Source organism: Eupeodes corollae, chromosome 1 (assembly GCF_945859685.1).
Source record: "Eupeodes corollae chromosome 1, idEupCoro1.1, whole genome shotgun sequence".
NCBI classification, from domain to species: Eukaryota; Metazoa; Arthropoda; class Insecta; order Diptera; family Syrphidae; genus Eupeodes; species Eupeodes corollae.
In genome coordinates, this window is record NC_079147.1 from 147,198,327 (window position 1) to 147,222,014 (window position 23,688).

At 36.4% G+C, this 23,688-nt stretch overlaps 1 protein-coding gene across 2 annotated transcripts; it reads right to left on the bottom strand.

The window, feature by feature from the left end:
• Positions 1-1,644: 1,644 nt before the first annotated feature.
• Positions 1,645-17,454, bottom strand: LOC129938656 (histone-lysine N-methyltransferase 2C). Of its 2 annotated transcripts, XM_056046329.1 has the most exons (4): positions 17,146-17,454; positions 17,017-17,090; positions 7,959-8,075; positions 1,645-7,856 (listed from the first exon to the last, which is right to left on the bottom strand). In XM_056046329.1, the coding sequence occupies exon 4, from the start codon at positions 7,456-7,458 to the stop codon at positions 1,888-1,890; it is 5,571 nt and encodes a 1,856-aa protein (XP_055902304.1). In that variant the 5' UTR covers positions 7,459-7,856; positions 7,959-8,075; positions 17,017-17,090; positions 17,146-17,454; the 3' UTR covers positions 1,645-1,887. The 2 variants fall into 2 exon arrangements, with proteins under 2 accessions (XP_055902304.1, XP_055902305.1); XM_056046330.1 differs by lacking the exon at positions 17,017-17,090.
• Positions 17,455-23,688: the final 6,234 nt, after the last annotated feature.

Sequence of the window (23,688 nt, forward strand, 5' to 3'; positions counted from 1 at the left end):
AGGGATTGAAGAGGTGCTTTTAAATTGGCCTTCTAACTTGATTAATACGAAAACAAACGCTTCCTTATTCAGTAGCAAATATGATCCGAAACTAAAGGAATTAATTAGAATTAAAAGAATTTCCAGCACAAAATATTTTGTCTACTTACAGATGATTAGGGAGTTCCAAGACAACTCTAATGTCTCGAATATTCTTGCGAAGTCGAAGCATTCTTACTTTTTTCTGTAATTTTATTAATTATGAATTTTTTTTTTTTAATTTCATGAGTTGACGTTTATTTATGTCTGTAATTTTTTTTCGTATGGTAGAACTAAATTTCGAACTAATAAAAACATCTCACTCCGAACGTTCGATTCGCCAACCGTAATAGGGGTATAAGAAAAGATTACGTTTATTGTTTGTTTCCTTGTTTAAAATACAAATTTAAGTTTAAAAAAACATTTAGTATGGCTTTGAAAACTGTATTGACTCATTTAAAAGCAAAAAAACAATTGGATTATACTTTATACTGACGTAAGCCGTTTGACAAACTCTCACATTGAGTTTTGATTGTTAAATTAGGAAAGCTAGGCTTAAGTAAATATTACGTAGAATAGTTTCAATCTCTCGGTTAGAATGTGCTAAGCCCTTCTATATTCCACCTTATCATCATAGAACTCGCATTCATATGAACCCAGATAAGAAAACACTTGGTTTTTGTTAAGCATGGTGTTTTTATGACTCAGTTCAGAAATTTTAAAGAAAGGCGTTTTTCTTATACCGAGCTCAGAAACAATGCTTAAACAAATAAAGAAAAAAATCATTAACTTTCTGCGATACGTAGGAGAACCGAGTTCCAAATTTGAGTTGTGAGGACATTGCAGGACGTTTTAGTTTCAAAACATTGCCATACACAGAATTAGATCGTATGCTGTAGAAGAAATACAAAAAGCGCACAAGTTATGTAGCAGGAAGTACAAGTTTCTTTATGCAATTGGTGCTCTTCATTGGACTCATGTCCGTATAAGAAAATAATAACCAACGACGGGTCGGTTATTGACATCAGTAAAATAAACCAGTAACATTTATGTTTTAGATTCCTCTTGTTTCAATTTTTACTAATGGATTTTACTGAAAGCTATAGCCGGCCCCTAATCCACGAAGAGATATTTGAGATCGTTCTCAATTCCGCCGAGTAATAGCTGTTGAGCTTGAACTCGTCTCAAAACTGAGTCTGACTTCCGCTCTGTTCGATCGATCTCACAGGTAAGGAGCTAGTTATAGCTATCATTGAAATCAATCCGAACGCATTTTAGAATGGATGTTTGACTGAGTTCCTCTTTGATAAGAAATGAAAATATAATACTGATCGAAAGGAAATTACCCACTTTTCGGTGGATTGCAATCAGGAAATTTTGACCGAAATTTGTATGATAACTACGAGTATAAACGACATGCTAAAAAATTCCAAGGATTAGTTTCAATGATGAAAGCCAATGATAGCTACAATTGGGGCTTAAGTTGGAGCCCGTCAGCTCAGACTCTGAACTCTTACTGCTCTTCGTAATTCGTAAGAAATTTTTCAAACTCTCCCAAGAAGTAATAGCCAAAAGTAAACTTCGAATAAGAAAAAATAAAATAAATAATAATAAATACACAGAAAATTATAATTACATATACATCAACATCTCTTATATACATGTATTGACTTTTTTTATTTTATTTAAAAAGTATTTCTCTCTTGTTTTTATAGCTTATATATTAAAAACTGGTTTTTTGTTAATGCACTTATTTTGTTTGTTTTCTTTTTTTTCTTATTACATTTCTAAAAGTATGAAAAACTATATTTATTATTTATTTATTTATATATATATATATATCTTCTTTTGTTTAATTTTTTAATAAATTTATTCATTATTCTTGTCATTATCATCGAATACCAACTTATTTAAAATGCTTTGATCGGACGAGAGCTCATCAAGCTCTGGATCACCATACTCGAGAATGTTAAAATCATCGCCCATTTCGGCTGTGAGGGATTTCAGCAATTCGTCATCATCATCATCGCCGTCCTCGATGCCTTTGAGAATGTCACCAACTTCTTCGATGGAATGATCGTAGCTTGGCAACTTATCGAGATCGGCTAAACAATCGGCCGCTACAACGCTCGGCTCCATCATAGCTTTGACATCATCATCGGCTTCGATTTTCATGGGGGACAAGCGTTCGGCCAGGGCTTCGCTGATTGTGCAAACCATTTGACGATTGGTTTCTAATTTGGTGTCGGCAAAAATCTCCATATTTACATCGCCCACGACAGATTTTCGATCCGACGAAAAGCTCTCCTCTTCACTCTTGATTGTATTTAAATCGGACAATGTCATATTGAGGTCGTCCAAGTGATCGTTTCGCGTGTAATCCGAATTATATTTATGGCCACCATCGGTTAGGTGATTCATATTCAGGACGTTCATGTTGACTCGGCTTAAGGGATTCTCTAACAATCGCTTGAGTTGTTCATTTTCTTTGATCGTTTTTATCTCCTGATCGAAACGCAGAATTTCTTGATTGAAACTATTGATTTCTTCGGACGTGCGGATGCTTGTTGAATTTGGTAAGATGGTTTGGTTGGGCGGTACAGAGTATTTGTCGTCTGTAGCACAAAGATAAGCGGTGGTAGTGCGATAACAGTTATTCTTATCCTCATGCGGATGCGGATGCGGCGTGCTGTTCATGTTAAATCTGTTTTCAACGGTGAGTGGGTATGAAGGAGGTGCACCTCGTGGCGATGGCGCAACTATATTGCTTATTGGTATGTTATTATGGTTTGTATTATTGTTATTGTGATTGTGATTGTACGTCGGCGTTGTCGCCGCCGCCGTCGTCGTGGTGGCTTTCGAATGATGGTAGCTGTTCTTTTCTGGATTTTGCTGCATTTTTTGTACTCTGACGTATGCTCTGTTGTCTTTTGCTTTTTGCAGGAAAGGTCCTTTCTTGTCCGACGGCAGGGATCGCCAGCGCTTGAGAATCTGCTTGCAGCGATCATTCCAATTGGGGTACTGTTGTTTGAGTTCTGGATGTTGAGTGTTTGCATAGAGGACCGCTGAAATTGTTGCGGCTTTGCCGAGTTCTTCGTCCTTTCGCATCTTCTCAGCAGTTTTCTGAGTTCCTCCTACACTTGACCCAGTAGCACCACCACCTCCCACTGTGAGTGTCTCCAACTGTTGGACGTTGGGCTTTTTCGCGATGGGCACTGCATTCTTGATTGACAAGTGCACATTGTTGTGTTGCAGAGTTTGTTGCGGTCTCGCAGGCTCTGCATAGATATGCTTAGGTACTATTGTTTCGTGCATAATAACGGCGTCTGCGGAGTTACTCGAGTTGTTCATATGCTCTGAATGATAATAGCCGTTCGTCTGTTGTTGCTGTTGTTGTTGTTGTTGCTGCTGTTGTTGGTTTCCAATTGCATGACCATTTGGAATAAGTTGAATACTCACAGGATCTCGGTTATTTATCATTGGTGTATTAACAACTGATTGTTGCTGCTGTTGTTGTTGTAGCTGTTGGGGTGGTGGTGGTGGTTGCTGTTGTTGTTGTTGAGGGCTTTGCATCATATTTTGTTGGAAACCATGATGCATTGGCGAAGACGGCACAAAAGTATTCGTCGCAATAGGACTACGCATTTTTTCCATATCTCTTGTAATCTGCTGCTGCTGTTGTTGTTGTTGTTGTTGTTGTTGTTGCTGCTGCTGTGGTAGTACCAATGGTGGCGGAGGTTTAACAATTGTAGCTACCACCGACTTATTTATGACTTCGGGTACAGCATTATACGACCCATATGCGGCTGGTTGAGTGAACGTCGTTGGTCCGTTTTGCATTGGCGGCTTTTGAACAGCTACCGATGCGACGAACGGTATCACATTGCTTTGCGCCGCACTTGGCGTTGTGGGTAAAGCATTAGACGACGTTATCGTTGCACTTGGCAAGCCATTTTTAGGCTTGGCAGGTTGTGCGGCGGCGACCTTTTCTTGGAAACTCTTAAGGTAATTTATTTCCTCATTCGAAAGGACAATCCCACTTCCATCCGCTGGTCCCAGCCTATTGTCATCTTCTGAAGACTCACTCTCCGAAAGCGAAATCTTTTGTTCTGTTGTTTCGTGCAGAGATTTCCCAAAGAATGCTTCTTGCAGATACGAGGGGTACAATTCGTTAAGTTTGGTTTTGGGTTTCTTTCGAACTGGAGCTCTCTTCTTTTTCTCTTTTTCAAGCTCTAATTGCTGAGTGGTGTCATCGTTCTCTTCCAATAAATCAACGGTGGTGTCCTTTCGGACGGCACGATTTTTCACACTGAATCCACCTATGCCGAGTTTTAAAAGATTCCGTTGACGTTTCTTCTTTAGCACTGTTACGCCCTGATCATTAGTAAAGAAGGAAAAGCCCGTTGGCGGGCTAATGGTGTCACCATGCCACACCATTCCGTCTTTGTATGTGTTTATCGATGGTTCATCGATGGCCGCTTCCAAGCGATTGTCCTCCCATGAATTGTCATTGGATGTTCCTGCCACCACTGATTCTATTGCTGCAAGTATTGCCGAGTCCTTGTTTACCTGCTCGTCGATTGCATTTGCTCCCCTAAATTTCCGCTTCTTCTTTATCTCAGTCTGCAGTGATTTGATCAACTGCAAACCTTGTTCGCTAACATACACTCCGTCCATCTGATGGGCTAATTCCATTGGAGCGTTCTTAGCTGTTCCAGTTGCTGTCGTCGTCGATAATGAGTACGTCAGACCATTCTCGGTTTGGAATTCATCTAAAGAATTGTTATCTTGCGACATTGAAGATGCCGCCGCCGATTTAATTGCAGCTAAAGATGTGCTTGGAGCTTGATTTTTTAAATAGAAAGGCACTGCATCGTTAGGTCGGCACAGTTTGCATATGTATTTGCTTAGATCACATCGTTTGACCTCCTCCTCGGAGTTTATTGAGTCACATTTGCAGTGCAACCAACGTTCACATGTGTTGCACTGCATTATTATCTCACCCATTTCATAAGTCACCGAACAGACAGCACACGATGTCTGACTGGCACAGGGACCACACTCCGAATAGCTATTCTTCCATTGGGAGTTTTTTCCGGGTTCCCGACGTCCGCAACTATGGCATACGGCACACCACTTGCACTTCCAGTTGCCATGCGGCACAGAGTCGAGGGGCGGGTCATGGCAATATGTGTGAAAGGATATGTCACATTCGTCACAGAGAATTAGCAGAGCATCATCGTCCTTCTTGCCGCAGCCTTCGCAAATGGTGCAATCAAGGCATCGCCAGCCACGCGTCAGTATTACCTTGTTTAACTTCACATTCACGCAGTACGGATGGTAACACTGTCCGCATTGGGCGCAACATATAAGCTGCCTTTCTTCTTCGGCTCCGATAGCACCGCACATAACGCAGATATCCTGCGACAGAATGAATTGGTCGTTTGCCGAGCAAATGACTATTTTTTTGTCTATACCCGATTCATCGTTGCGCACCGACCTATCTGCTGGAGGCGACATTGGAGCTTCATAATAACCACCCATGCCACGTCCTTTGCCTTTGGAAACGCGCTGTTTTTTCCCGCCGCTAATTTCTCCCATTTGCGACTTCTTTTGCATGTATTTTCCCTTGCCACGATAGATATCTTTAAGTCTCATCCGCTTCTTGGGCAGCTTTAGTATCGTTTCAAGAGATCTGCCACGCAATGGGGCTGCGAATGTCTTCTCCAACGAATTGCCGTCAGAAATATCGAAATTCTGCAAACCCGCCAGCATGCCTTCACTTTTGTACGAGATCTTTTTACACAACGTACAGATGTAATCGTAATCTGGATTTGTCTCTTTCCGCAGGTGATAAACGGACAGATCTGCCTCAGCGTCGCAGGTGTTATGCACGAACCGGTTACAGCTACAGCACTTTACCATTTCCTTGTGGGCAGCCGCCCGATACGCTTTGTGGCAAATGGGGCACGAAAAACCTTTGTTCCGTTGCTGATAACACGAGTCACAGACTGTGTAATTCGAATGCCAACGAGATGAAGCGCCTGCTCCTGGCGTTCTCGACCCGCAGTCCGAACAGATGCGACAATTGCGGCACTTCCAGCCGAGTTTCGGAACTGATGCTACAATGGGTCGCAAACAATTCGAGTGGTAGACCTTGTGACATTGTTCGCAGGTTATTAGACGCTCGTCTGCAACATCGGTTTGCTTGCAAACTTGACAACGAATGCAAGACGTACACTGCCAGCCAGCGCGCGTACCTGGCGTGTCCTTAAGGCCTATGCACGCAGTATGGTAATGATCGCCACAAATGCTACACATCACATGCTTGCTGGGGTCGCCCATAAGGTTGCACGTTTGACACGATACATTTCCATCGGTGTAATTGATTGGGATCTGGTACAAGTGATCCGTGCAGAAGGTCACAAATGAGGAAACTATGAGAAAGCACCCAGCCGCTGTGGCACACGGAAAATGGTACATCTTGGAGCAGTTCATCTTGCAGGAGAGGCTCGCACCATAATGTTGACAAAAGGAGCATTGAATTTTAAGGCTTTGTGCAGCGATCACATCAACATTCTTCAGCAGACCATCGTTGTCACAGACTATTCCTTGCGACCAGAGAGCACACATTTTATGTATGTAAAAGTAATTGGAATCTTGGAGATTCCTAAGGTTCAACTGCTCCCGATGGCCTATAACATCGAGCTCATTGATGTCGTCTGTGTGATGATTTACGACACTCTTAAAGCTCGACACATCCTTTGATACGGTTTGATTAGTGAGGTTAATCTTTATTTTGAGATTATCCAGTTCAGTTACTGGATGTGATGTCACATTTTCTCCAAACATGTCCATTGGAATGGACGACTCGAACCGGATTAGCTCACCCTGGCCAAGTTGACTTTGTTCGCTGAGGTTGCAAAGGCAACACAATTTGCCTTCGTACTTGTGATTAAAAGTATTACTTTCGCTTAGCGATTGTAAACTTTCTGAGCCATCCGCATCCGATGGCGATGGATGGTTGTGCGAGAGAAATCGACCCGCTTGCATATGTTCGTCGTTCAGGTAACGCTTAACTAACATTGATCGATTGAAGTTCTTCCGTTTTAACTGAGTGCGAACGGCTTTTTTATAGAAGAATCCCTGAACATCCTTTCGCGGACGTCCGGGGCCACGCTTCGAAAGGTACGAAGAGAATTTGTTACGTTTTATTTTGCCGGGTATCTCCAGCTGTAGCTCAAGTTGCTGGTCCTGGTCTTGATCTTGATCTGGAGCAGGTAGGTCTTCAGATATGCAAGGCACGTCATCGTCATTAAGCAATGTACTCGACGAGGTGCATGCGTTTAGAGGTGAAATGTCAATGGGATCACAATCCAGCAGAGGATTTAATAATAATTGATCTGAGATCATTTGCTCAGTTCTTTCTTCCTGCTCCATTGTTAATGTTTTTCTATATAAGATTTTTTTAAAATATGTAAATTCATCTAAACAATTTTTGACCGGGTTATTTTCAACAAAAAAAAAACCGGAATTTTCTTTTTTCTTTACTACAAAATGCCCCACGGGCACATAAAATGTCTATGTAAACTATATTTTGCCAACCACGCTTAAGGTGGTTGTTTTTGACGAAGATTCTTGATCAAGTCATGCAAACGTTTTGTATTGTTTTGTCCTAATTTTATACTAATTTATAACTCTCGTTCTGAGGTGTTTTGAAAATTGTGGTTTGTCCAAAAATGAAGTATTCTTTACACAAAAAAAACTTCACCGATAGCCTCATGCAAAACATAATCTTCTCATAAAAAAAAAAAGACTTTTCAATGTGAGTCCATTTTCTAAAAATAAAAGAAAGAAAAAAAAAATAATAATGTTATGAAAAATTTATTAAAATTTAGTTTTGTTATATGTTTTTTATTGTAAAGAAAAGTTTACTTTACCTCACTTGGATATTCCAGAATAAAGATCATATTATTTGAATATTTAATTAAGAAGGGCGTTGCTTCGCTCTGCTTATCCTTTCTTAGTAGATTTAAAATTATTAAGTTTCAAGTAAGCTGAAAAAGAGAATATGATAATATTTATTTTATTTAAAATGGAAAGCTAGGAAATAATATTATGTAGATATAATAATAAAGCTGAATATATAACTTGTGTATGTGTAGTTGAACAGCGTGGGATTGTCATTGCAGAGGTGTTGGGTTCAAACTCTGCCAGTGTCACCTAAAGTTTTTTTTTCACGAGTACTGATTCTGAAGAATTGACATGTTCTCCAAGTGTAATTATTGTCATTAAATAGGTTAGGTAGTTTTTGCAGTTATAATAATGGGGAAAATTTTTAGATAGCTGAAAAACGTTTTAGAGGGTTTGCAAGGCTATTCAAAATATCGAAAATGGTTTCAGGTTTGATGTGAAGGTGAAACCCCTCTAAACCGGAAGCTATACATGCTCATTTTGAGATTCGAACGAAACGTTGATTCGAGTGACTAGATCTATTCGTTCGAATGAACTTTGTTTATTTTAAGATTCGGATGAAAAATATTCATTGCAAAAAATTAACGGAAAATAACCTTATTTTGGAGATCAGTTGTTCTAAATAATTTGACATTTTGATTTGATTTAGAGTTTAATTTTTATTTTGTGAAGAATCTTATTTTTAATCCAGAGTTTGTCACAGATTAACAGTTTCTGAATTGAAAAATTAAGTGAAGTTAATAAAGTGATAAACAAAAACATTCAAGACATGAAATTAAACATTTTTTTAACTAACGTAATCATTTTGGTTTAAATTTCCATGTTGTGTTTATACCGTTTAAAATATTATGTACATTCGTCACACATGGTCACACTTTAAAGAAATGAAAACAAACAATGTTTATAAACTTCAAATCGGAATAAATTGATTTTGTTTTGTAGATTTATAAAGAACTATCGCCTCAATAAACGGTCATTGAAATATAGAGGCCCATGGCTATTGAGCTTCACGGCAGCATCTCTCCAAAACCGGTCAGCATCTACACGGTTTACAGAAAAACCGTTTGCTACCTCCGGCTTCTCCTCCATCAACCTTATCAGGACTTCTTTTTGCTACCTATTGCTCCAATTAGAATGTGACTGTGTCCTTACATGTTTCTCTAGCTATTTACCAGAAAATATCTCAACAACACAAAAATGACATTTGATTCGAATCATTCGAAAGTCAAAGTTTACTTATTTTTTTTTTAATGAACTTTCGATTGAATCAGCAAACTTTTGAATCGATTAAATCTCAAAATAAAATTTTCTCGAATTCGAATAACTTTCGTTTGAAAAGGAATATAAAATTTAGGGTGATAGGCTCTAAATTTGAAAGTATCACTGAAATTATTTGCTTTAAAGAAGAACCTATTCTTTTGACTAATGATAACCGAACTAAAAATGATGGACAGACCGGATTTATATGTATTCATCCGTTGTTTCGATTTGAGAGCTTCGACTCTTAATATTTATAAAGAAAAAAAATGTGAATAAATTGATTGAATTGGCCTGAAAAATAAATTTTATTTATTTTCCTTTTATAATTCTCTTCATTTTATAATTTTGACTGTAAGGAGTAGTTGCGTATTAATTAAGCTTAAAGCAAACAAAAAATTATTTATATCGAATATTTGTTCATTCTAAAATTTTTTCCACTAGAAAACAAGTCAATGACTTGATTTTTCGGAAGCCAGAACCTTTTAAAGTTTGTTGTTGAAAAAAACAATATTCGAATATTTTAGTTCAACTAACGAATAAAAACTCAAAGGAATTAGCAGTTTCAGAGGTGTAGGAAAAGTGGCTCAAAATATAGTTGAGATATGGAATAAGTTTCCACTATCCATTTCGTCAATATTACTAAAAGTATAAAAATCGACTCAGAAACTTTAAAATGATTGAAAACGAAGTAAGCACGAAGATTTAAAATTATTATTGGGACCATTTTTGGGCCAATGTTATTTTTTTTTGTGATGTATGCTTTTGTCAATGCGATGCATTCCAGCATTGTAACAAAAGTTTTTAGGGTAAAGAGCAACATTTAATTGATAAATAACTTCAATAAAGTTATCCATTAAGAATATTGATTGGGCAGTTACGCGGGGACTACAAAAAGGTTAAAGAGAAAAGAAGATAGATCTCCTGCCTGCAACAACTAATCCAATACATTGTTTCGATTACGATAGTACTCTCAGCTTTTCATATTCGTTTTCAGACTTACATCCCTCTTCTCCGGATGTTTAACTGCAACGAGAAAATATGAAAAGCTCATTAAATTCCGACCTAAACAGCATTGTTCAATGGGTATTAAAAAACCACGTGGAATTTAATGCTTCGAAAATGCAATGCTGTCTTGTATCGTTAAAGCGTGATATACCCTAATTGTCATTATCGACGGATGGCACTTACATCAATGAGACTGAACACTTCAATATTCTCGGTATGTGTGTCACCAACCTCCTCTTGTGGAATGATCACCTACGCGATGTCGCCAAAAATGACGCAAGGTGTTTGGGTTGGCTTAGGCGATGCAAGAAATATTTCACCCCTTCTGATCTGGGTGTTATCTACAAGACTTATATACGTCCGAAGCTTGAGTATTACTCTCTGGGATGGTATTGAACGCAGAGCATTTAGATTGATAGATGATAATATCATCATAAGTTCATTTACTTCGCTTGAACATCGTCGTAAGGTCTCTTGTCTGACCCTTTTTTACCGCTTATTTTAACGGCTTATGCTCTAGTGAAATAGCCAGGTGCATTCCTCCCCTTAAACTCGTGCTTTCAGGAATGCTAATCAGTATACCCTTGAGCCCAACTTCGGCCGTACTGTCAAATACAGATATTCGATCTTTAGCCGTACTACACGAATGTGGAATGCCTTACCGCACTCTGTCTTTCCTAGTCATTGCAATATTCAGTAATTCGAAACCAATGTGCATCAACATCTCCTTTTAAACTCTCCCTCCTCTTCCTAGTGCTCACAATGTGCCTCTGCATAATAAGGGTAGTAATATCCCCTTGAGTGTGTGCTTATTATATATATAAAAAAAGACTAGCAAGAATAAACCCAAAACAACATTTTACGAGACCTAACTGACTCTACACAAACTTTGTAGAATCCTTTGCCAAAAGTTCTTATTCCGAGAAATCTGATAGTGACAGATCCATTAAGATCTTTCTTGTTTAAAAGGAAAATACCAAAGCAATCACAAATGAGAAAACTTTCAACCCACCTTGTTTGAAGGCTTGCGATGATATCATAAAAGGAAGAACATATTTCCCTTGTTCAAGAACCATTTTCACACTTCCCATATCGATGAAAAATCAAAAAAATATTTGCTTGTTTTTGAACCTATTAAGATTTCCTTGGCTAATATAAATAATAGTAGCATTAATAAGATTTAAAAAAAGAGAATATTAAACAGTTTAAGAAAATGTAAAGTACGTTAATAAAAGGTTTTCCAATATTGGTTTATTTTAAAATTGAATAACATCGTTTTAATTGCATTCCAAGGGTACAGTTTTCGATGATTTTGGTGCATAAATCAAGCTAAATTTGACTGATAGTATCGATTGCGGTCCTTTGAATTAAGAAATCCCCACAAGAAAGGGTCAAAAGGGGTCCAATCAAACGATTTAACCATGTCCATGGTTCTAATCGCTGAAGATGTTTTTTCGGAAAAAAATTGGGATCAACTTCCAATTGGTCCAAAATAAAATTAGCGAACACACGACGCTGGGTATGGTCGTTTGTGGTCTGCTACAAGCTAAGTTCTTGTGGGCGACGGGAATTGACCGCCTCGGATTCTGCTGCACACTTTCAAGAAGAACGAACTTGCGTTTCGTTGACTAACAGGAGTTGACTGATAGTTCACTGAGCCGATGGACTCGAATTTGGCCAACAAACGTTGAATAGTCGACTTTGAAGGACGACTATGTACCCCATAAAAAAGGCACAACCGTTGCTCCTAGTGAACAACCATTTTAATCATTTGCAACAGTTGCTCAACGCTCATAACTTGTCATGATGATTTGTCCTTAGTGATTTATTAAAAAAGACATTTTGACAGAAAGTAAAAGAAATAATATGGTCGCCAAGACCGAAATCAATCCAATATTTTATTAAGACAGTTTAAGTGGTAATATCCGTGGTATGATGGTTAGTGCGTTGGACTGTCATGTGAGAGGTCTTGGGTTCGATCCCTGCCTGTGCCACCTAGTTTTATTCACGGGTACTGCCTCTTGCAAGGAATTGACAAATTCTCCAAGAGTAATTCTTGTCATGAAAAAGTGCTTTCTCAAATTAGGCGTTCGGGTTCGGCATATAAAATGTAGGTCCCTTCCATCTTTGACAACATTACTCGCACACAGAAATGGTTGAGAGTTGTAAGTCACTAGGCCCTGGTTCTTCATGAACTGTTGCGAATAATGATAATAAGTGGTAATGAAGCTAAGCTTTGATAAATAAACTATGTTTTTAATGTTTTGGTGTTTTACGCACGCCCAAGGCATAGTTAATACCCTTATAATGATTAAACACAGTGCGATGACAAGATTAGAAAGGAGATACCGAGAAATATGAAAATTGTACTTAAATTTTGGATGAATAAAAGCTTTGTAAATTATAGCCAGATTGAAAGGGTTTGCTTCGTCGGAGAAAACCTAACCCCTTAACAGCATATTTGGATATGGCAAATTTACTTCCTTGCTACTGGCACCTTGTACCCAAAATGCTGCAGTTAGTACAGATTAATCTCCAACACTCCATAAAGGGATCGGCCTCACTTCTTTTTCGTCTGGCAATAAACGGGGAAGACATTGTCCTGATCCAAGAGCCATGGATTGTGGGATCCGTTGTTCGAGGGCTCGGGACTCCTGGGTACTACACTCTGTGTGTGACAGATAACGGTAAACCTAGATCGTGCATACTAGTGAAACATAGCATTAATGTATTTTTACTCCACAATTTCAGTGACAAAGATACCACCGTAGCTAGGCTGGAAACAACAAAAGGAAGTTTCTGGCTAGTGTCGGCGTATCTTGGGCATCTCCCTCGAAAAACCCTGGAGAAAGTCCTCGCTGAAGCGGAAAGGCAAAGAATCCGCCTAATTATTGAGAGCGATGTTAACGCTCATCATACTGTATGGGGTAGCACGAATATCAACGACAGAGGTGAGTCTCGTTTTGATTATATTCTTGGTACTAACCTTTTAGTAAGTAATGTTGGAAATGAATCAACCTTCATAACTAAAACACGACAAGAAGTCTTAGACATAACTCTTGTCTCAGATACTATACACCATAATATGATCTTGGACTGGAAGAAAGAATCCAAAGAACCCTCGTTCTCTGATCATAGATATATCCAGTTCAATATAAATGTGGATGATAGCCTGAGTTCTGACTGGGCTTCTTCTGGACTATCTAGTCCTTCCTCTAATGCTAATGAATTTGACAGCAAAGTCAATGACCTTACCTCAGCTATAAACAGATCGCTAGAAATTGCTTCTCCAATTATACACATAAGAGGAAAGAGGAAACCACAATGGTGGGCCTCAGAACTTGACTCGCTAAGAAAAGAATGCAGGAAACTTTTCAACTGGGCCAAAGCCGCAAGACTAGCCTCTCACTGGGACTCTTACAAAGAATCCCTAAGAATCTACAAGAAGGTACTAAGGAAATCTACGCGATCTTCTTGGCGATATTTCTGTGGCACGATAGAAGAAACTTCTGAAGCCTCTAGGTTACGGAAAATTCTTTCAACTAGTCCAGCGATGCCAAGCTGCTTGAAAAATGCAGACGGCTCCTGGACAAATTCAAGTAATGCATCGCTCACTTTCTCACTTTCCTGGTAGTTCCCTTACCGAAACTTGCAACCAATCTGGCATACCAATCGCTACTTGTAAACTGTTGCTAATACAAGACGCTGTGAGGAGGGCAGGCACCAGGTGGAACAACATCACCACGTGTCAAGTCACAAAAAACATCTGGCCAACACTGGATTTAAAACGTTCAAGGTGCTTGCTTTCTCTAAGCAGATCGCATATAAGCTCGGATTAAGGTGTCATAACCGGACACTGTTTAAAAGGAAAGCACGCCAAGAGTATGAATTAGGAAGAAACAGTTCTTCATCTTCTCTGCACATGCCCCGCTCTGGCTCAAAAACTAAAGAATTAAAGGAGAATTCTTCTTTAACGACCTAAACGATCTAAATCATATTAGCATAATCAGCCTCTCGCGATTCGTAAGGGACTCAAACTGGTTCCATTGAGCTTAGGAGGAAGCCTCAACATTCATGTGGTATCACAATGGGCCATTAAACTGGCCAAAGTGTGTCCGTTTCTATCTTGGGCAGCCACTATAACCTAACCTAACCAACTGACATATTGACAGGAATTTCATTTTTCCCAACTCCAACGAATGAACAAAATAATTTAATTTGCTTCGAGAGAGAACTGAAATTTGCAGGTCCAGAGGAAATTACTGTGTGAAAATTTGTAATAACTATTCATACCTTTTATTTCGCGTAAGATGTTTTACGAGCGCTGCTGAAGGGACATATATATGTCTACAGGTCGCAGTGCACTTAACCCAAACTTAATAAATAATTTCATATCCTAATTTAACATAATATATGTAACCCGCTCGATTTTCTGAAATTTACAATCGATCATTTTGATTGAATAATTTTGGGGCCTAATGAAATGCTATTATGACTTATAATTCACTATAACTTCTACATGTGTTATATACCACCAATGGAATAAGCTTGTTACTTAAGTCAAATCTGAAAAGCTTGAATGAGGATACAATACTTTTTATGGCATAAATGAAAGAAGCTTAAGAAAAAGCTACTCAGCAATGATTTTTTAACCGAACAAAAATGAATCGGTTATTTTTTTAGACTTGTGGTTTTATATCATTTTTGATAGCTGTCACTTGATCTATGATCAATTTGGTTTGCTATTTCATAGTTATGGTTCGGTTAGGAAAAAAATTCCGTCAATATAATCGCCCAGCTTAGTTAGTAATTTCAGCAGCCAGGGATTGATTCCGCAGCACGTTTACTCCAGTGAAAAATGCGGCGCATCCTCAGAGATGCCGTGCCGTATAGTATAGACCCGAATGGAACCATCCGCCACTTCTAGTCCACCAAGCACGTCGTACGTTATGTTAATGGGCCAAAACAAGATTTCCACTGATCCCTAACCAGAAACCATTGTTGAGACTTCTTTACATCTTCAAAAAGTTATTGATTTTTGTGTCTATTGGCAAAAGAAATATTTGGCTAATATTTCTTTAAAAATTAAGTCGGCTATGTGTTATAGTCAATGGGGAACACTATGGAGTCATGATTAATGTGGACAACCTATTGGTCCAACAAGACGACACAAAATGTCATACACACAACGAAACAATACATTTATTGAGGGAAACTTTTGTTGAGCACATTATCTGTGGATAAGGTGGAAGCCCTGTGGCGTGGTCTCTAAGATTTTGCCTTATCCCTTATCTTAACTAAATTAAGCTAAATTATTTTCCATAACATTAAACTATAGTCGTTTAATTTCTTCTTAAAAACCAAAAAAAAGACCGTAACCACTCTTGAAAGTCGTCGAATCTACATTTAGAAAAATAAAGCAAAACAGAACCTACAAACATTATGGGACAAAATTTGAACCACAGTTTTTTCTAAGTAAAAATAAAATCCCAGGTTTTTTAAGGAAATTATTTGTAAATTTTTTAATTGAATCAGGAATATAAAACTTAGAACCTATGTATATTTTTTACATAACGACTTGGTTTGGTTTGAAATGATTTAAAAGAAATTACAAATTGCTATTGTCTTTTTTTGATAAGAATTGTTAGCCCTACCTCATATCTCAGTGAAAGAACTTAAAGTTAACCAGACCAACGATCTCACAGATATACAAAATTAATCTCTTCTGCAACATTATAAAGTTAAGGTTGTTCAAAACCTCAGAGTATATAATAAGGTATAAAATACAGTAATTTCGTCCTACTGCGCATACTCCTTCACTTCCCGCCACTCAAATCATAAACTTGACATATTTTATTTTATAAATCTATGTTAGTATACATACCTACTCTACTTAGCATCTAAGACTATTCGGTGCTGCTTTCTAGCTACAACACAATACCATGTGATCCCAAAATACTTTTTGTCTTGTAAGAAAAAAAAATAAACGAAAAATATGTAACTTTAGGGCAATAGTCTGGGCAGGTATTAAATCGTATTTTTGTTTGTTGTCAAAAATCATTTGGAAAGATGTATGAAGAATAGGTTTTAGGGCTTTAAAACTATAAAGAAATTGTATTGAAGTAATTTCTCCTGTTTCATAAAAAAAAAATACTTTAATTTTCAAGATCTTACGCAAATATCAACATCAACAAAAATCTCGACCTAACGAAGAATGATTAGAGGAGTAACCAAATTTGGTTTGTAAAAGTTTCATATTGTTTTGAAACAAGTTAGTTTTCGTGCCTTTAACTAACTTGTCATAAAATAAATCCAAAAGAAATGCAACACATAAATTAAAAAGTCTTTCTCTAGTCTAAAAAAATGCCCTTGGCTAGTACCTAGCTAGCTAATCTCAAATCAACACCAACATTTATTGATTACAAAATAATGACAGGGATTACTTCTAGAAACGTGACATTTCTGGACGGAGACACAAAACACTGCAAGCGGAACAATTTTTTCGCGTTTTGCTTAGACGTCATGAACTAAACACAAACCCAAAACCAACTCAAAATTGTATCCAAATTAAAGAGGAAATCTATTTCCGTTTGGATTTAATGGAGAAATAAACAATTAAAAATATTATTATCTTAATTCTCATAACCTGCCGCGCCAATGGTGGTAGAGCAAGTAGCAAGAGCAAAGACAAAAAAAAAATAACACAACAGCAGTGTTTTAGGCCATGACAGCGACAGAATTAAGAGGACTCGCGCTTACCTAGGGTTACTTAATTGCCAAAGCCCCCAATCTTCAAAAGCATTTTAGTGACATTGCCCATGGTAAATTGCAGTCTGAAAGTGCTGCATTATATTAAATAATGTTTATATTAATGATTTAAATAATTACCTATTGAAACAATCAAACATTTAAGTCCAGAAAATGTGAAAAACAAAATGTTAAACCGCTGTAGTTTGGAACGTCAATGAACTTGCTCACACAAAAATATTCTGCAACAGCATATTTAGCAACCGAATTATGATTATTACGTCCAAGCAACACGAATTTAAGACATTTACAAATGAAACATACTTAATTGGGTATTTGTTTGTTATTAAATTAGGGTTATTAAGTCAATTTTAAATAAGTTTTTCTGTAATAATAAATTGGGCAAAAGCACTGTGAGATAAATATAAATAATGAACTACTAGTCCGACAAAAATTTTTTTTCTATAAATTCAATAGTGCCAACTTAGAAGAAACCCAGTATATTGACAAATATGTCATATTATTTGTAAGTTGAAAGCCTGTAGAAAATGTAAACATGTACACGAGGGTTATATGTTTGTCTCTTTTAGTTATGTGGATTTTGTATTTGGGTCGAGAAAATGGTGGCGTTCAAGTGCGTTTGTATGGTAAGGTAGTTTTGTTAATCGTTGGTAGAATTGGAAGAGTGCAGAGTGATTTTCTGATAAAACGAACAAAATATACTGGGGAATCCATGCTAAGGCTAAGTACTCATGTGGCATAAGATGAAACAATTAAAATAATAATACGTACGAATTATCGGAAATTGCTCAACTTTCTTTTATTACAGAACGAATTTCGACTCGCCGTTTTTTTATATGATAGATATTTGCAAAAAAATAATAACTATAGCTGTTTTTTGTTCAGTGTTGCCATACATTCTTTAGTTTAGTTTAGTTGGGGTTTTCTTTGATTGTAGTGCTGATATGTAAAAGGTACTTTGCATATACCCAAACTCGCACCCACCCCAAATCCTATAGTGATCCCAAGCATGGGGGTTGCGGGGGGCGGCATGCCCTTACTTACGTACCAAGCTGTTAGTACACCGTGCTATCAATTCAAGAAAACTTGTTTTAGGCTCAAAAAATGAAATACACAAAAAGTAGGGTTAAGTCCCAAAAAGAAAATATTTTTGTCTATGCCATAAAGGTGTTTCCTCGCCTTAATATTTAAAACAAGTTCTATTGAGACTCCTACCTAACTGTACAAAAAACATCAGAAAGTAATTTGTGCTGTGGTAATAGAAAGTTGCCAAAATTTTAGATCGAGGAAACATATATTTCTATTTTAAATAAATTTTCAAAATTGCTTTCTGGTTTTCTGTTTTATTGTTGCCATACTTAGGTTTTTTAGTTATTTCATTGGTTTGTTTGAATCTTGTGAGTTTATTTTCAAATTATTCATACATTTTAAGAAAATTTCAGTAAATTAAAGGTGTGTAGGTACTTTTTAAACAGAACAAAAGAAAATAATAAATGTCTTTAAGTGTTCAAATGCAAAATAAGCTTTGTACATACACAACTTTGTACCTTCCCCAATCCAATAGTGTGTCCAAGCAGGATGGTTATATGTATACCTATCTGTTTGTACGCAGTATTATTCAATAAAAAATCTTATTTTAGTCGTAAACAGTGACTGAAAAAGCAAAATCGTTACAAAAATTGGGATCGACTTCTCGCATTTGTTTCACCTCATCTAAACACCCAAGTAGTTTTTATATTTTCAAAAATTGGACGATCATTATAATATATTGGTTTACAGAATTTTGAAAGAACTTAAAAACTACGAGAATTTAAAGAAGAAGTCATCTTTTGGCTAAATAACGAAAATGAAGTCTTATAAACAAAAATTAAAAACAATTGGATGAACAGGCGGCGTTTAAAGTGGAATGTAAGGCACAATGATCAAACCTCAGTACATTTTTCAAGCCAAGGGAAGAGCGATAATCTTTCGATCACTTGGAAATGCTTTTTTTATATTTTATACATATTTTTTAAAATATTTTGGCATGTCCATTTTTGCACTTCAAAAATGAAATTTCATATTTCATGTTTACACAGTTAGAATTGGAAGACTTTAGGAAACAATAAAATTGGTAAAATCATTATAAAACAATTTTGAACACAGATGACTGAAAACATGAACACTTGTTTTAGAAGAAGTGCAACCACATTTAAAAAAATACAAAATATAAAAAGTGAATTCTTTTCAACTTTCTGTAATTCATTCTTTTTCGTTATTTTATCAAATGGTATTCCTTTCAATTTTCATAGTTTTTAAAAGCTTTGGAAATCCTGTAAGCTTTTGTCGTCTGCCCAAGAATTTTCTGCCAATATCCAATTAATATACAATCGTCCAATTATTTGAAAATAGAAAAATTGTGTTATTTTTGACAGAAAAAATTGGGTGTTTCCATGGTTGATAGAAAAGTGGTTAAAATGTTTTGCGAAAAATCTGACAATATTGTGTATACTTAGGTTAGATAGCATTATGTTTATTTTTTAAAAATCTAAAGTCTGTATTTTTTGAAAGTTTTGCCAGAATACTTTTTCCAAGTTAAAATTGCTTTGCATGTGTATTTAAGTCTACTATTCGGAACGCGCTTAAATATCGATTATATACACAATTCTTTTCAATAGTTTAAAGGGCTGGAAAAACACAACGCGTCGGGATGGTGTTTGTAATAACTCGTATAGATATTTAAAAAATAAGATTTTAAATCGTTTAAATAAAATTAAGGGGGTATTCTGGTCTAGAAATAAAAAAAAAAACATTTTTTTTCTTTTCATATTTTCTATTTAACTATTTAAAAATATGTCTCCGAAAGGATTTTTCCAAATTCAAATTATTTTCGGAGAAATAAGTATTTTGCTGAGCAGCCATCCAAATCGGTTGGGCTGCAACTAATCGAACAAAAGACATAATGGGGTACTTTAAAAGCGTTTTTCTCAGAACTTTCTTTTTGAATCTGATACCCATGATTTCTCAGGTTCTGCCAAACCGATTTACTTGAAATTTTAAGAGAGTCTTCTTTACGGACTTGTCTATGTCCGGAACTACGGCCATTCCCAAATTTTCATTTTTACTATTTTTAAAAAATCGAAGAATGTTCAAAAGAGTGGTAAATTTTTTTTTTTAGGCAGGCGCCATTTTGTAAAAAAAAATGTTTGTAACTTTTCCGTAGTTCCAGACATTGCGACATTATTGTAGATAAATAATCTTTTTTAGTTTTTGATTTCAGATTTCTAGGAGAGTTAAAATCGTGGGTATAGTCACGCACCAAATTTTTGAAACGCACCTCTTTATCAGCTGATAACTAACGGAATTTTGATTTATGTTTTACTTTTTTATTTTTTGTATGCTTCTAATGTGAATAAATAATGTATACAAAAATGTATGGTAAAATTGTTGCTTGCTTTTTTCTACAGCACTTCAAAAATTACCTAAAATTCATGTCTCTAGTACAGAATACCCCCTTAAGTGCATAGCTTTTTTATTTAAAACTTCGGCTTACAGAGAAAAATTGGTATCAAAATTTAAGATAATTGTTTTTAGTCCGGTAGTTTCAAAATTAATTAATTGCCTAAAATTCTACATACGCTACATATCCAAACTTACTTTATTAAGGGTTTGTTGCATTTAAATTTAATTTCTTCGCGTTTGCTACTGATTTATGGACAAACTACAAATACGCTATAGGTCGGTCGGCCTTTTGACAGGCTTCTAACTGACTAAACAATATTTTACGATTTCATGTGTCATGAGGCGTGACTTAAGAATATGCTAAACGTAATGATTTCTTCATACCTCGGGTGTTGAGAAGAAAGTTTACTTACATTTCTTTAATTTCTTTCATGCTTTTTTATAAATTAAGCAACCCAAGGGAAGGCACTCCTACTCATAAGAGTCCATCTTTCAGTTCAATATATCTTATTTGACCGAACGCGTAATTATAGTTAAGCTATAAAAATCACACTTGTCTATAACCTGGTGACCACTGCTAAACTTTAAGATTATCGAGAGTTGTCGGGAACATCGATTTACCTATTTTTATCATCTACAAGACCACAGGTGACGGTTGATTTACATATGTAAATGCATATTATTTTTGCAAAATAAAAATACTGCGTGTTTAGACGATACTCATTTCTGCATGATAAGACGTTCGAAAATTCAGATGGTAAGATTATAGTTAGGTAGGTAGAAATGGCGATCTCAAGGATACCTAGCCTGAGACCCAATTAGCGCTGTAATGCGCCGTTTTAATACCAAAAACTCGTTTGACCTGTGATTGAAAGGGATAGATTGATAGAGAAGCTTCATAGCGATTATGTTAGAGCCATTTTGTCGCATTGAGAAAAAAGATTTGGTCTCTAATCTTTGTCTCAGTTAGCTCATCAAGTTCCAAAGTATTTCATTGTAGTGTTTGCCAAAGCAGGACATTTGCAGAGGAAATGGATCATTGTTTCACTTTCTCTTTGGTCACTACAACTACGCAAAATGTATTGTAAGAGATACCCAACTTCTCTGCATGAACTCCTATATGCCAATGTCCGGTACAAACCGCAACAATCCTGGCTATGTCTTACCTTGGCCTGCATAGAAGATTGTTTGTACGGGTTTCATTATAGGTGGGCCATATCTTCCTAGGTATAATGGAGTTGGGTAAATTGCTCCACCTTTGGTTTGATTCAGTTTGTTAGATAGAAAAGATTTTACCCTTCATAGCACCAAGAGGAATGTTAACCATTTCCGCAAGTAAGCTATGAAGGGCCGATTCTTGCCTGGCTAGCTCGTCAGCCCGTTCATTTCCCACGATACCACTTTGACCCGGAACCCAGATCAGGGTGACACCGAGGTTAATATTAAGGCTCGCAAGCTCATCGCGACATTGTTGGACCAATTTAGATGAGGATATGGTCGAGTTAATGGCTTTTACAGCTGCCTGACTGTCTGTAAAGATAGCCGCATTTCGGTTTTGGTTTGGGTCTTGTTTAAGTATCTTACATGCCTCCCTTAATGCCAGCAGTTCAGCCTGAAAAACGCTAGCAAAGTCAGGAAACCTAAATGATTTGGCTACATTTAGGGACTCAGAAAATATCCCAGAACCGATTCCGCACTATATCTTTGAGCAGTCACTAAAGATGGTTGTGTCGAAACTATCGACACGATATCATCCTCCCAATCTTCTCTGGATGGGAAAATAACCTTAAAACCCTTACTAAGGCTCAAAGTAGGAATGCAGTAGTCAGTGTCTACCGAGATAATATCTGAGGGAATTAATTTCGTAGTGTTGCTGTGACCATAAGGTTTTGACAACCAGCTATTTGATTCCTTCAGCCTAATAGCGCTGCAGGAAACTATGTATTTAATAAAAAGTTCGATTGGTAGAAGATCCAAAATAACGTTAAAGGCGTCTGTTGGGCAAGTACGCATGGCCCCTGTGGTGCCCACGCTAGCTGTTCTCTGAACCTTCTTTAGCTTATCAATATTATAGGCTTTGCTAAGAGCAGGCAAGATTATAGTTAGGGCGACCATTTTGTCTTTGTTATAGCAAATCAATCTCTATCAGTGTTGCCACCATTTTACAAGTGTAAGAAAAGCATCATATTTTTTCTTTATTTTTAAATTTGGAACTTTTTATATTATACCACAATTATAAGTTCTTTTAAACTGCCATTTAAAAAGCAATTATTTTTCGCCTTTTTTCTTTGAGAGCTTATTTTTGTATTGTCCGAAAATATTTTCAGATTTTTTAGTTTTTCTTAGCTGTTGGTATAGTATTCTTATTTATTTTATTGCTCATAGATTTTGAAGGCTTTTGGAAGTACTGCTCTGTCGAAAAGTTATAATATTTTATGGGAAAATAAAGATTTATGGCTTGTGCATTTTCTCTCCCTTTTGGACTTCGACAGATATGTGCCTTTCTCTACTTTTCTGCATTATGCAGATGCAGACACATGTAACTAAACTTTAAAAGCATCTTCTGGAATTGTTACTTTTGTATTTTTGAGTTGATTTAAGTGGACTTATATACCATGAAGGTACTTCGCGATTAATATATGTTGGATTTGAGTTTTTTGAACTTATGAGTATTTTGTTTAATATAGTTGCTTAATATAGGAGCAAGGATAAGATCATGTTTTCGTTGAAATTCGCTTTCCCAGAATAGTTTAAAATACAATACTATCAACCTTGAGAAACGTCAAAATTATACCAATAGTTTCAAAATTTTGCCGGCCTCTCAGCAGGATTCATTTAAAAATATTTCATTTACCACCATTTCATTTAACCAACATTTTAGCCCCCACACGGCTTAAGCTATTGAAAGTTGATCAAAGTTTTCGACATCGAAACTCCGCGAGCAACTTTTAATAAATTAAAATTGCTGGTAACTTAGTATTAAAAACATAATCAGAAACAATATACAACCAATTAAGGTACAAACTTTTAAATTTAATTATGTTTCTCCTTGTAGCTGGTCCCATCAAAGAACTCACACGACCAAAAAGATTAATTTTGTATCTAAAATTCCAATTTCTCAAAAGTTTTTTTTTACAACCTACCTTACTAGGCAACTTATATAAAATTTGGTGTTGCAAATTGATATATAATACATTTGAATTTATTTTTATTGCCTCAAGG

What these genes read in the sequence shown, in the direction of transcription:
- LOC129938656 (XM_056046330.1), bottom strand. Translation starts at nt 7,458, where the DNA reads ATGGAGCAGGAAGAAAGAACTGAGCAAATGATCTCAGATCAATTATTA.